This window comes from Drosophila simulans, chromosome 2L (assembly GCF_016746395.2).
Source record: "Drosophila simulans strain w501 chromosome 2L, Prin_Dsim_3.1, whole genome shotgun sequence".
Classification (NCBI taxonomy): domain Eukaryota; kingdom Metazoa; phylum Arthropoda; class Insecta; order Diptera; family Drosophilidae; genus Drosophila; species Drosophila simulans.
In genome coordinates, this window is record NC_052520.2 from 5,344,328 (window position 1) to 5,359,264 (window position 14,937).

The 14,937-nt window shown below is 42.3% G+C and overlaps 1 protein-coding gene and 1 long non-coding RNA gene across 3 annotated transcripts; one reads left to right on the top strand and one right to left on the bottom strand.

Annotated features, from left to right (window-relative positions):
* Nucleotides 1–264: 264 nt before the first annotated feature.
* LOC27207109 lies at nt 265–2,047 on the bottom strand. The gene is made up of 2 exons (XM_016182851.3): nt 1,445–2,047; nt 265–1,378 (listed from the first exon to the last, which is right to left on the bottom strand). Exons 1-2 carry the CDS (start codon nt 1,923–1,925, stop codon nt 1,104–1,106), a joined length of 756 nt encoding a protein of 251 aa, XP_016023600.1. The 5' UTR covers nt 1,926–2,047; the 3' UTR covers nt 265–1,103.
* A 10,112-nt stretch (nt 2,048–12,159) lies between these two features.
* LOC27208925 lies at nt 12,160–13,438 on the top strand. Of its 2 annotated transcripts, XR_006541748.1 has the most exons (3): nt 12,241–12,454; nt 12,509–13,369; nt 13,424–13,438. It is a non-coding gene; the product is annotated as an uncharacterized LOC27208925 (long non-coding RNA). The 2 variants fall into 2 exon arrangements; XR_001601100.3 differs by lacking the exon at nt 13,424–13,438 and having other exon boundaries at nt 12,160–12,454; nt 12,509–13,034.
* Nucleotides 13,439–14,937: the final 1,499 nt, after the last annotated feature.

Consider the following 14,937-nt stretch of genomic DNA (forward strand, 5'->3'; position numbering starts at 1 on the left):
CCGAATGCCAAACAAATTGTTGAAATTAAGCGCACGAGTCACCAACATGATCACAATGGCGTGAAAACAAGTCAAAGTTGAGTTCGGTGCTGACTGCGTGACCGAAGATTGGATGTGGGGATGCACTGCGAGAAATGAAACCCTATTTAAAGGAAATATATGAAAATATTTATATTAAATTTAACCCATCCAATGATCGTTGGGATCAGTCAATTAGTTTAAAAGTAAGACCTAACATTTCTTAAATATTATAAAAGCGAGAAATGCATATACAAATTTATAGTTTATTATTGGTGTATATTATCGGGTTTTTCCTATGGTTACATCTTGTAGTGTAAAGTTCAAGCTGGAAAAATTGTTAAGCAATGCTTGGGTCTAAAAAGGTTTTCCATGCTCGTGCCATAGAAAGTGGTTGTCCTTATCGCGATCCCCGCATCTCGAGTTGTCATGTCAACGCTTCTGATTCCGATTTCTGGCTGCATTCCACACGTGTCACGTTGCCCGAAAGTTGAGACTCGACCGCAGATTGATGCCCCCGGCACAGTGGGATACTTGGATGCTCTGCACAGTATCCACTGAGGATGGGGCTTGGGGATGGGGATACTTGGCTAACTGATGGCTGGTGCGGCTGGCAGCTCCTCAATGTCAGCATCAGTCGACCAATATCATCAACCACGTCGCAGTCGTCAGCGTGATTAATTTGCCGGTCTTGTAAGTTGGAACTTGTAACTGCCAACTTGGCGGATCCCGATCCCAATCCCTCGGCAGTCTTAACCCTTTTGTTACCTTCTCGCTGCCGCTGGCTGGCATTTATTAAATGCGGATTTAGTTAATGGGTTATTTTTGGTTGGATGTCGCTGTCTGGGCCATAAATCAGTGGTACAAAGTGCGGGTATCGGTCAGGGCTTAGTCCGTTAATATGCAATGATTAAAAGTGTCATTTGTTATGGCTTCGAAAATGGATTGAACAATGCCACGGATTGCCAAATGAGAGGTGATTCAACATTATAATTTTTAGCGCAGAATAATATTTCCTTTTCTTTTTTTGCCACAAATAGATACTGTAAATTTGGATTATTTGTTCAACAATGCACTCACATATATTATAGTTTGGGACGGAAACGATCATTGAAGACATTGCCCATTGCCTTTTTGATCCTGACAATTGGTTCTTCGAAATCACAGGCCCAAATCAGAAAGAGCATACTGAACATACCCAGAGTCACCAAACTTGACATGGAAATACGACTTACGAAAAATACCAAACGGCTTTCCCTTATTGTTGATTCGAAGGCCCTGATATGTACACTAACTGCGGATAAGAAGTTATATCTAGCTTTTTCTTCCGTGCCTTCGGATTTCCCACTCGGAAGTGGAGCTAGGATGTTTTCGGATATAGATTTCCCGTTCGGAAGTGGATCTATGAACATATCGTTAGACTTACTTGCATTTTTCAATTCGAAGTTCCTGAAATATACGCTTTCTGCGGATATGGAGCGATATCTAGGTTTTCCTTCTTGACTATTTTCCGAACTGTCGGGTATAGGTTTCCCATCGGGAAGTGGAGCTAAAACGCTTTCGGATAAGGATTTCCTATACGGAAGTGGAGCTAGAACGTTTTCGGATATAGATTTCTCATTCGGAAGTGGTGCTATGGAGTACTCGTTGAAAGAATCTTGCTTTCCGGATATATATTTCCTTGGACGTGAATGCAATTGATTGTAGGGAATCCGTGACTTGGATTTGTGTGCTTTTCTCGATGGTGATGCTGATTCATTCGATCCAGTGGACATGGTGGTTCTCGATCTACTGATATGAGGACTTTTCTTCGGTACAAAATCCAACTGATCGCCTTGGACCGTGCTTTCCTTTTCATCCTCATCGATCAATGGTACGCTGTTGTTGTCAATTATAAAATGCTCCATTTTGTTCCTCCTTATCCGAGTAAAATAAATAAAAATGGTAGAAAGTCTAGCCTCTTGAAAAGTTGCAGTTACTCAAAAATAATGTTTCCTTCGGAACAGTTGGGTCTGTTCTGAATTCTGGAAGTACAAAAAGTAAGTACGTCTTTTTCGACGCTTACTTAGTTAGGATCAAAGCCTCAAATGAAAATTACATGAATTCATAACAACTTAAATATTTAAGTATTATAATATATTGAGTTATTGCAAATACAATTCGTTGTAATTTTTTCAAAAATTAATAATGCGAAAATGACGCAGCGAAAACGGAAACGATTTGTCGAAATATTCGCAAACAATGCGATGCAAAATTCATTTATAAGGGGCAGATCTGCCAAAATAATATTTAAAATTAATGCGGGGACAGTTGTTGCTCCGGCTGCACCCACATGCCGATCTCTTCACACCTGTTCCACAAGGATGCTTGGCAGTGAAGGCGTTATTGTCAACATGTGGTCCCTGGTCAGGAATCCCGCTGGGCTCCGATTCTGGCCGGAATCTGCGTTTTCGAGCGCAGTGTGTGCAAAACAAAACGACGCCGCTTTGTCTCCCGGTTTTGTTCAAGTTGACAGGACACAAGGCAAAACACAAACAGACGCAGGACAATGAGAAACCGAAAATCAAGAACGCAGAGTGGAGCATCGGAAACCAAAGTGGCTGTTTTTATGCCAAGATTTGGGTGCATAAACATGGACAGCCACATAAGTACGTCATGTTTATGGTGCCCCATGGTGTGACGCTCAAACAGTTGCGGTCAAGAAAGTAGAGATCTTTTGGTGTTACTTCCCAACGAGAATCTATATGTTGTTGTACTGCATCTGTTTATGGAAATTTGAATGATAAGAGACATATAAATTGATAAATTATATATGTACATGTATGATTTTCAGCTCTTATTAAAAGTTTGTTCTATTTGAACTTACATTCCTATTTAATAATGTTATATATATCCAATAAAGTAGGCTTACGGCTAAGAACTTAACCCCTGCTGTAAACACAGCACTCCACTCCCACACACACATGGCACATCCTTAAAGGATATTTACTTATGGCTCGTTGCTTATTAATGACTTCGCTTAGGGCCTCATTGTCTGGAGATTGCGGATGCATTGTGTGCGCTCTTTACCGCCCCCCAGATGGCCGTTTGAATTTAGCCGCTAAATAATCGGAAATAACGGTCCGCTCGAGCCGTCCACTAACGGTACCCAATGGCTACTGTGCGCGCGCCGCTTTAACATGGAATCTTTATTATCCTGTGCGGTCTGGGAAACTCGGCCCAAGGAATCCCAAGTCCCCAGGGTGAAATCTTGGTGAATGGAAACAAATAGCAAGTGCGCGAAGGAGCTGGAAATTCTGAGAGCTGTGGGAAAATAATACGGTAAGGACGAAGGAAAAAAATCATTAAGGCAATGTTATATTAAAAATGTTTTTATTATTTTTATTTAAAAAAAAAATTACTTTGTGTGGCCAAATTGGTATTTCTTTCAACGCCTTAGGCCACTGATAACTTACTATCGATAAGACGATCTCCATAATTATTTGGAAACCCTTTTCCCCTAAAACTTTAAACTTATTTCGTAAATATCACTTGCCACTAATTTAGGTAATCTGCATTTATTAAGAAACACTTCATCACCCCTTGGCTTATTTACGTTGGTATTTCGAGCAAACAAAATATACACTTTTTGGCCTCATAGTTGCCCCTTTATCGGACTTATCATTCACAATTTATCGGACCGCGGAGACGTTTGGTGTCAAATTTGGGTGTTGACCACAGCCGCGTACATGGCAATCAACGCCAAATTATTTCTTTTGTGTGCCACCGCAGAACGCCCCACATGGAAGAGGAGTGAATGTGGATATGGATGTGGCATGGAATGGTGGCATCCTTCCTTCCTTTTTCCGTGGGCTGCCGCAGCTGCCCCGGCAATTATTTCAGGTAGCCATGAGGAATGCGGTGTGCTCTATCTATGGTGTAATTTTCGATTTGGAAGGAAATCGAACGGGAAAGGTGCAGTGAAAAAAATATAGAAACTAAGGAATATGTAAAATATTTAAAAAATCATGCATATAAGAAGTATCATAAGTATTGAAGTGTGTTTACCAATATATAATATTTTATTATTTTACTTGAAAATCTTTGAGCTATTGTTCTTAAGTTATTTTGAGATGTTCTTGGAATGGATCAAAGTAGTCATACTTTTCTTTCAGTGCCTGGCCAGGTCGCATATCGGTGGCGACACCTTGCGCCATCATCGCTCGGGTAGATTACCACTGTAAATATTATTAAGCACGATTACAATCGCTCCGGCAGACGGAACCGTTCATTAAAATTATTATGCATATACATACAGTTTATTTTGAATATGCGTCCGTATCAGATTCCGTGTTTGGGCCAAGTTATCCAACCGGGTTGCGCATGCGCAGCTATCCGGGGATCTGGGTATCTGGGGATCGGCTGGTGTATCCGATCTGCGGTTGACAATGGTCGACTGGGGATGGGACATTTTACGCGTAATTGACAAGCTTTGTGGGCCCTGCTTTTATGCGGCATTTAAACCAACTAATTGCCTTGCCGGCCGAAATTTCCCTCGATGTGAAAAGTTCGTCGTCTTTTTTGTGTCATGTTTAATTATATCCACATTTATGTAAATAGCTATAGGTTTTTTTTTTTGGTACACAGTTATGCGCACAATTAGATACCCGAAATTGTTGCGTGTGTTTAGGTGCGCGTGAAAACAACCAAAATGCCTTTTAGGAGCCATTCAAAGTATTCAGTGTTTGGGAGGGGGATTCAGGGGCCAGTGGATTCGTAAATTATTCAACAAACTGTCACGCAATATTTGGGCAGGAGAAGAAAAAAATAAGGTTTGGAAATCAAAGCGAAATCGGACCACACATTTAGCCAATTGATTTGGCCGCCCCAAAAAAGAACGCCAGATAAGTCCACACACGCACCCGCAAAAAGTCCAACTCTTACCAACAATTTCTGACAATTAGCGGCGCTTTTCATGTTCATTTCGATTTACGTATCGTATCGAGCTGCCCCGCCGTCATATTGACAATCTGAGCGCAAATTTGTTTCAACATTCAGCGACTCGTCTGCGATTGAAAGCTGATTTCTGAATGTGCCTCCACGCAAATGTATTTCCATTGTTAGCAAATCGAATCGGGGCGGGCATTTTTGACATTTAAATGACATTTGAATTGGGTTAGAAAGCCAATTGGCCGGGTCAAAAATTTGGAGTTCGTAGGCAACGATCATGTTGAAAGCCAAAAAGGTGAGGTAAATTGCGTTATTCGGTAAAATGGAAGCGGTTTTAAAGAGGTTCTGCTATATACTTTACTATATATTTATATAATACAAAATCGCACGTAAATCCCAATCTATTGACGCATTCGCAATGACTCAAAAATGGCCAAACGATCCGTTTTCCCTTGGCAATGCCAGGAAATAAACAGCCAGCCACAAACAAGTTGAGAGGAATCCATCGTAAAATCTTAAGCCATAAAAATTGTACGCAAATTGTTGCCATCGAAAATGGGGGAAAAACAAGAGAGAAAAGCAGGGAATCGCATATGGTATAATGAGCATTATCAATTTCTTTTGAAATTTACTGCCAAAATGCTTAAGCATGGCGTCGATTTGCTTAAAGAAATTCCATTGGCCCGCAATTCGAATCGAACCGAAACCAGAAGGAAAAAACCGAGAGATCAAAGCCACGGGGGAGCGGGTGGCGGAAAACTGGGAGGTAATTTTCAATTTTCCACAATTACGGCGATCCGACGGGGAAGTGATCCGTTTTGAGGGCGGTGGATGCTGCGTGTTTGGCACAAAGTGCAGATAAAATTAATTAAAATTTAATTCAATTCAATTCACTTGCGCCGGCGCAAGAAACACAAAGAGATTTATCGCTGATAAACGCGCCCAGAATGGGAAGCCTTCGGGTGGAGTGGCAGTGGGAGGTGGTGGCGCACAAGATCAATGGTTGGATTGTGGATGTGGACCCACCAGCCAGCAGCCTCCAGCGGATCAGGGTGGGTGAGGTGGTGGCCCCCAGAGCGGTTCGACTGGCGCAATGGATCACGCCGTTGATTAATTCCCCGTTGTTGCCCGGGCCCGGCCATTATAATGCCATAAAATTATTAATTAAGCAAGTGCACTAGGAAAAGCCACTTGCCAGATTTCAGATTTATGAGCCAGCTGTACCAGTGGCGATAAAGTGGATATACTCGCGGTACGTTCGCATCGAATTGAATCGACGCCAATCGAAGTTCGATTTGGAATGCCTTCTTGGAAATGTGGCATTGCCAAATGAAAATCACTCGCTTTTCCCGCCCGACCCGTGTTGCAGTCGTATTTTCCGAGTGCCGCCTCAAGCATTATGGATTTTTAACGAGTTTTCAATTTATTTGCGCGCCAGTCGCGGAAAAATCTTTCGAGTGCTTTTCATACAGACACTCGAGCATCATCAAGTGGGTTTTCCTTAGTCGAACTTTGGGGCACGGTCGTCATGTGGATGTACATGTTGTTTATTTCATTTCAGCGACTGTTTGAAAAGCTGTGGACTAGTCGAGGAAAATGAAAACAGCAATCGAGAAAATGCTGTAAAATATTTTCGAAAAATTCCAGCCAAAGAATAAAGGATTTGCAAAATATTAAATATTCAAAGAGCTAAATATTCAGACAATCCCGTTGCTCTTCATCGATTATCTTTGCTAATTAGTGGCCAAACAAGCGAGTGAAGCCCTTATTCATGTAACCGCTCCTGCTCAATGAAATGAAGAGCCGAAGAAGCCAGTCAAATTCAGATGGCCAAAAGCCCGTGGGCCACAATCGTGCTGGCAAATAAAAGCCGCCAAGGAAAATGCAGCTCAACGAGAAGAAGCGAAGACAATAACAAAAGACTGGAAAAGGGGGAGTGGAAAAGCCAGCAACAATAGTCAATAAAACATGCGGCAAATCATGTTTATCGCATTGATTTATGCATTTTTAATGTGTTCGCCGTTGCTTATCGCCAATGCGCCTAAATCAACGGGGCCCCCAAAAACCGAACACACTTTCACTGCAATGCCAATGTCTCGGGCCTTCACAGCCACGAATCCCCAGAGCTCCACTATAGCCATACATATAGCCAAGCCAAGACACGCTGCTCCTCGCGTTTGGGCCAGGTTAATTTTTAAATCTCACCGCCTGATTAGTTTGCTTCGCGCCAAAGAGCCAATGCCGCTGCAATTGTGCGCCATCTTGATTAGAATGCCGGCTTCGAAGCTCGGATGCAGCTGAATTTGCCAGCCAACTGGAGCTGCACTCAGAGAAAATGGTGCACAAAACACAATTAAATTAAAAAATATATAAATATAAAGTAAATGTTAAAATGAAGTGGGATAAACCTTAGCTGCCCTGTTCCAAACAGTACTCAAGTATCATTTCTTTAAGTGCCCATCTCTGGTCGAGTTCATCTTTTTTGGCCAACGGAGCAGTCGACCGGGAGACGGGGCATCATCAAAGGCCGCCGCCTTTTGCCGCTGCCTTTTGTCTTATTAATAATTCACATTAACGCTTGCGAGTGCGGCCAGGTTGCCGCCCGTTTTGGCCAGGCTCGCCGTGGAGCAGAGATGAGCCAAGTCTGGCCTGGACGAATCCCTGGGCCAGTGTGGCCAGCCCCCTGAAGAACTTATCGGGAATGGCTCATCTGGAGTTGCGGTTGAAGCCTTTTTGGGGGCCGCTTGACATAAATGCCGAAAGCGCACGAAATGCGAGCCGAGTTCGAATAAATGGTCAATAAATAAGGTGTGAAATAGCTAAGTGGGCTGAACCGGTACCGGCCGAATCGGTATCTGAATCGGTTTTGCAGGGCGGGCAAGCATACGATGAGGTGCTTTAGATATTTAACACCGCCTAATGTTATTTATTTTAATTGGGCGGCTAAATGCAGGGAAATCAAAGGAGTTATATGATTATTGTTTGTATATAAACATATATAAGCTTATACTTATACTTGTACATACCATAAAGTCTGGTTTATGGATGAGCATTATAAATCATATTTTATTTCGTTAAAGGTTGACATTCTCCAACGAATCAAAGAGCATTCACATTTCAAGGTGATCGTTATTCAAATCTGAAATGCTGATCATTTATGTGCCTTCTAACATTTACCATAAATAACACCCGTTCACACCCCTTTGCCGTTGATATTTCCATTTTGGTTTTCGATTCCGGCGAACGTCTGTCACATTTGCACGCCGTTTGGTTCGTTTGCCTTCGGATTCATAATTGCAGCAGCTAGCAAGGATTAACCATGTCAGGCCCCTAATTTGCATATTCGAAAAGGGACAAAAGCGGAAGTCAATGGAGGCTAAATTATGACAGGAGGCGCATGTGTCAGAAAGTAAACAACTCGGCATTTGCATAGGCAAATTAAAATGGCTTAGTGGTTCTTTATTGGCCGCAGTCGAAAGGTAAACAATTTTGCCAAAGTATTAGCTGGATTTTCGAAGGGTGTGCTTAGGATTTTGGAATGGAGCAAGATGGTCTGCATTTCTTTTCATTTTGCGGAACGTGACCCAGCCTGTTCGAGAGGCTTTTGATTGGCGTCCAGGTTTATGGCCACAAAAACAAGGATACGGATACGCTTAATTGCCACAGCCGAGAGTGTAATCAAGGCGAAAGCCATTCGGCCACGTGTGTCCTTTTGATTAACAAAGGGTTTTCCTCGGTTTTCCTCGATTTTCCCCGCCACCTGCAGTTTCCACGAGGCTCCCCGCTCGTAAATCTCAACAGGCAGCCACATCAGGACAAATTAATACAGGCGCAGCAGTCCAGGGAGCTCCATTCATTGCGGTTATGTAGCATCTTAGCCGCATATCCCTTAAATGATGTACCAAGGAGTGCTTAAGGATGGAGGCTCGAATATCAGATACCTTATATACCTTGGAGCAAGCTTTTATTTCAAAGAAATCAATCCGTATTTACTTAACTTTCGAAAATCGGCAATATTTTTCTCTATATTTTAGCTGTCTACAACTCGGATGAGTTGAATGGATGATCCAGATCCCATCATACCACTTCCGCCCACTCTTCGATGGGTATTAAAAGAAGCTGGATGAAGAAATAGCAGCTGAGCAAAAAAAAAAGGAAATGAAAATGCCAGCAAAATCGTAGAAAAAAGGCCAAACGATGGCCATAAATGGATCAACTCGCCAACTCGCGCACCTGAGGCCACGCAGGATGCCAGAATGGCAGGATAACGGTGCAGGAGGAGCAGCAGGAGCAGGACCCCTGGCAACTGGAAGGGCAATAATAGCCAGAGAGAGTGCCGTGAGTTTTATGGCCCAAACATGCGTCCGCATCCCTGTCAGGACACCACCTCCATCTCCCTTCGGTTTCAGCTGCAACAAATCAGTGCAAGGATTTTTTTACGATTAACTGCGTAATTGAGTCGTTTGGCTAAGGAAGACGCAGCCACAGGACGAATTGCGGCCAGGGTAAATTTAATTAAACTGTAATAAAGCAAATCCCGTTCCCGCCCTTTGTAATGAGGGCTAAATCGGGCTTAAGCAAACCGCCCACTAAGTAAGCAGAAAAAATTGACATAAAACTTGTCTTTCATGAAGTGAGCGTTGGCGGGCGGGTGTGCGGGGTGGATTTTCCTCGTGGAGTGGTAAGGGGATGGGGGTTAAGGTAAATAAAGCCATAGGCCAGCCACCGCTGCCACGCCCCCTCGATATGGCAAATTGAGGCAGATTTATCAAAGACAACAGTGGGTGCCATAAAAAAGTTTACGTCTTGCCAGGAAGGTGAGTACGAAGCGGAAAGAAATTGCGGATAAGCAGCGAAAGATGTGCCGCCCTGAGAAAAAAAAAAATTATTGAGCAAAAAGGGAGAAAAAGAGAGGTAGGGAAATGCAAAGCATTCGTCGAACTTCTGGTGGGCGGAAAATGGCAGGAAAATTGTTGGAAAACCTCTGTGGGCGGGGCAGGTGAAGAACTTGCCGTGGAACCGCAAAATGGCTGCTAAACTGACAAGCGAACTTTATTATTTGTATTTTTCCGCTGTTTCCTCCTCATTTGTGCAGAGAAAAAAAATAACTCTTATATTTACATATGGTAAATGTGAAATTCCCATTGTAGAAATATTTATTTTAGATCCTATTAACAAACAACTAGAAAAACTAAAAAATTTAAACAACAGCTTTTGATCAACTAGCTTTTAATATGCCGATCTCTTTACTCGCAGATTTCTAGTAGTGTTACATTTTTTTGCATTCAGATTGTTTTATAAAGTTTCCGGAGTTTCCACCTCAGTCCGCTTTCCGCATGCGGAGGGATTTGTTTCGATATCAATGTGGAACGTGGCGCAGGAAGGACGCAGCTGCTCCGGCTAAATTGCTTTGCATGCACCGCTTAAGTGGCAAGTGGGCGGTGGACTTTTCCCGGGTAGGTGTTTTACATAAGATTTTCCACAGTTCAATTTGCTGCGAAAGAAATGGCAATGTGTTTATGCGTAAAGATGTGTGAGAAGAGGCTAAAAGTGGAATAATCGAAGAAACTTAGCTAAAACTTTGGCTGAAAAGAAAATTCTTAGTAGTGATTGTTGTAAAACTAATTGTAATTTTTCTAGAAAAAATATAATATTAAGAACTCTCTGCAGTTCCACAACTGACTGTTTGCATCTATTATCGAATCGTTACTGTACGTCCCCATGCGTAAACACTTAAAGAAAAGGCCTAGTAATTAGGTCACCTTTGAATGTAGATCTGCGAACGTTTTGCATACGTTTTATGGCACCATGCAATTAAGGCGGCTGCAATGCAATTTGAGTCTTAATTGCTAGGGCTTTCGACACGGCCGACATGTGGCAACTTCCTTGAGCTATAAAGTTTGGCATACTGTACAGGTAAATTAGCTTTATGGATCTCTGGCGAGATCGTCATATTTTGTACGCTAAGTTGGCAACACTTTGCAGTTGGAAATGCGTGTGTGTGCCGGCCTCTGTGTGTTTATGTTTTAATTGCCGCAGTTTTTCAATGGAAATGCAACTAATTACGTACACGCAGCTGGCTGGCAAAATTGTTAATAATTAACAGGTTTTCTCTCGCTCGGCAAAAGGAAGTTTTCTTTTTCATCCCAACACTTGGCACCGCTCGAGTGTTGAAAAATGCATTTCACATTCGCAAACGCAATGCCAATTGCAATTGCAATTCACAATTGCATTCACACACGACTGGCGCTGCACTGGAATGGATATTCATGAATAATTGTCGGTCCGTAATGAAGAGTGCTGAGATTAAGCGGAAAGAGGAGGTTCTGTTATAAACTGAATTATGTCATTATTTTGCCGCGAATTTTGTGAGGAGTTTCGTAGTAATATATATAGAAGTATTATCTTTTGCTGGCCTCGATCCAAAATCCAAACACATGATTGAGCGTCCATTTCGGTGCAATAAATAATCTCGGATCCCCTTCGACTTGGAGGTCTACTCCACATATTTCCGCTGGCACATTTACACACCTATCAAAAACAGCTTTGTCTCCGTTGAGATCCGTGACCGAAATAAGCTGTCAAAATAGGAGAAACCATCAGATGTACATATAGCATATAGCATGCTGCTGGTGGTCAGTGAGCACCAAACAGACATAAATTAAAAACTAAAAAAAAAAAAACGAACTTAAAAAACAGAGAAACGTTTAGTGGCGCAAATTAATTGAGGCACATTAATTTTGAACCGACCGAAAATAACTCACACGAACACCCAAGCAAAGTCAAATTAATAACCGAAAATCGTTGAGACCAAGACCAGAGTTTAGAATTTTTTTTTTTGGTCAGTGGTGGTGCACTGGGAACTCAGAACTGAGAACTGAGCCACCGAGTCATGCAACCACATTTTTGACGCCTGCTGCAAGCGAATCGACGCCAAAAACTTCATTTACAACTTAATTTGGCGCCATCAACGGCTGCCGGCCGCCAGCCCCCTCCCCCTCCCCCCTTGACTGGCATAATTATGGCAAATTAAATGCAAAATGTGTTTAATCTTAAACACGACGAAACGAACTACGAACGTCGATCGCTGCACAGGTTTTTCTTTACTACTCCTTTTTTTCTTTATTTTTTTTTTATATTTTTTTTTTGTTGCACTTTGATTGCGCTGTAAATTTGTCTGCCGCTCACCGCTAGGCAATTTTCGCAAGTTGATAGGATTTTGGGGGGTACATTAGTTTGGCCATTAAGTTGGCCAGCTAGTGATATTGCAAAGGGGGGAAGGGAACTGTAAGCCATAATGAAAGTTCTAAGCAACAAGTGAGCTTAGAAAAAATCAAAAAAATCTAACTAAATTATAAGCAGTTTGCAACGTAAAAACTCGATCAATAAATGAACAAAACTAGCAATTCTTTTTCGAGAGTATTTCTAGATCCTGCATTGGCACAAAGTACTCTATGAAGCGGTCGAGAATCCCATGGTCGTTCCCTGGTCGCAGTGGCTGTCGTCGGTAATTATAGCGGACTGCACACTAATCAGCGTAATGTGCGAGCCATAACTATAGGTGGAAGTCAACGCACAAACGGGCCAGAGGGGGCGGACGTGAAAAGCACTCGACTTTGATTACACGCGAATGGCCAAGTCGACGCTGGCTTTTTGACTTATTGAAAAGCGGCAAAAGGCTGAGGAAAAACAAGGATGCGAAAACTGAAAACCGAAATCGAGGCTGTGTCAAAACAATAAAATACCCAACTAATTAAGGCCGAGATGAGGCCACAGCTGCCATGACAACAGAGGATCGGTTATGCACTATAGATGGGTATTCACATTCACATTCCCATTCACCCTGCCTGCTCCCATTCTCTGGGGATAATTTATGGACAACTTCACAGGCCAAGCGAGAACATAAACAGCCATTCCGGAGATCTCAAAAATATGTGTCACTCCCCTTCCGAAACCGAAATGAGGATCGTCCTTGTGCGGTTGGGCAACAATTGCAGTTGGCAGGACGACAACAATTGCGGGGTTTGTTTTGGGCCATTTTATTGCGTTTGCTCATTAGTGCAAATAGAAGATCGTCCTAAAATTCACATGAAACTTGTTTGCTCCTCTTTGTTTGCCTATTTACACAGCTTGCCAGAGGAGATGGTCTCGTAAAATTGCCGAAAGGTGTTAAACTGGCAAAAAGTCACTCGATCCATCGGAGGCTGTGCTGCAATTCGGGTTCGTTGAAAAGCTGAAAATCTTCCATTGTGGCACATTGTGGTTTTTAGGGCTCGGTACTTGAGCAAACAAAGTGTCCCGAGCCCCGATGAACAGCGTGCCACATTCATTTATCAAATTGGACAATGGTCTGCGTATTCCCATTTTTTTTTGGCACGATCTAGAGGATAATCGTAGCATTGTGCAGCAATGAAGTAGCAAAGTGGGTGTTTTAAATGTTCCATCCTAACTCAAAACATTTATTTAGATTCTCTAGATATACTATAATATTATCCAGAGGACCCCACAGAAACAGTCCGCATATTTAAACCCTTAAATTTGACAGTAGCAGCACCTTTTAAAGTTCACCTTTGCCTTTGTTTTATTCCCCCTTTAGTTCGCCCACAACTTCTTGACTAAATGATCTTTATCGCATTGTCCTGGCCGTTTGTTTTGACCGCGACTTGCCAACAAATGAGCCTAATTTGTCAAAATGCCCGGTGGGCATTTCTCCCGCTTTCATTCAGCTCGAATTCCAGCCTTTTCAATTCAATTCAATTCCCGAACCGAATTCCATTTGACAGGCCTTGTGCGCCTCGTTATTAATAAGTCCTGATCCTGTCAACTTACGGCACATGTCGAAGCGGACCAGGCCAAGAACAGCAGGAAGCAGCCGGGAATACCGTTGGCCGGACAGTGATTAAGCGAGAATTAAATGTCAGGCGGCTCGGATCGGTAGCACCAGATGAGGGATCTGGATCCAGATCTCGAGATCGCCGAACCGAGCGTGAAAAGTGGAGAGGAGATCTTGACTAATACGCTACGCCCCGAGCATCCGATCTCTGATCTCTGATCTCCACCAACTGTTACAGCAGAAATCCAATGTCGAATAAAATATGCAAATAAGGTGGAAAAATAAAAATAAGAAAGCATTTTAAATGCGAGACGTCAATCAACACAGCGTCAGCTTCCAACTGCCAAACTGCCAACTGCTAACAAAGGCCAAAATTGAAATGATTAAAAAAAGATTATAAAGTTCGCCAGCATCGCAGGTAAACTGAGAAAAACTAGGGATATATTGTTGATTTAATAAGATTGAATATTGCAATTATATCATATTATAATGGTACAAAGTATATTATAGTGAAGTTATTACCAGATATCTTTGTTTCTCATTTAAGTATTATATTTTTTCGAGTTAAGATGTGCTACCATGTTTTGCTCAGTGTATGCATATGCTATACCTAAAAGTGTATATCGCTTTTACGGCTTCGTCGTTCACTCAACTCAGCTCATTAAGCAGCCATGACGAATGGAATTGAAACTGATATATGAATGTTCGACTCCAGACTGAAGACACTTACGATCGCTTTATATGGCAGCTTGCAGGCCAGCATTCACTGTACAGTGAACACTAATCACTGTGTCAATGACTGGGTGGTCTCTTGCTGATTTTCAGGTGACTTGGCGTGAATTTGTTAACTTTTGCTCGAAGCTGGGAGCTGGTTTTGTGGTTAAAGCTCAAAAACAAGATCGAAACGAGTGTGAATTGCATTGCAAGATATCTTGTAAAATATATGTACACATAAGTTTAAGCTTACCAGAAAAGCCTAAATATATGGCTATCTATTTATTTCCTTTGTTTCCAAAAGCCTGTATCACTTAAGCCTTCCACTAACTCAAGCTGTTGCCCGGCATAAATATTTCTGCGCCATTTTCCAAACCAAAAAACTCCACTCTAATGCGCCTAAGCTGGCATCCAAATAAAGAAACCAAATGTAATCAAATCAG

Coding starts and splice junctions, on each gene's coding strand:
- LOC27207109 (XM_016182851.3), bottom strand. CDS start 1,925: ATGGAGCATTTTATAATTGACAACAACAGCGTACCATTGATCGATGAG. Junction 1,379..1,444: donor CTTCGAATTGAAAAATGCAA/GTAAGTCTAACG, acceptor AAAACATCCTAG/CTCCACTTCCGAGTGGGAAA.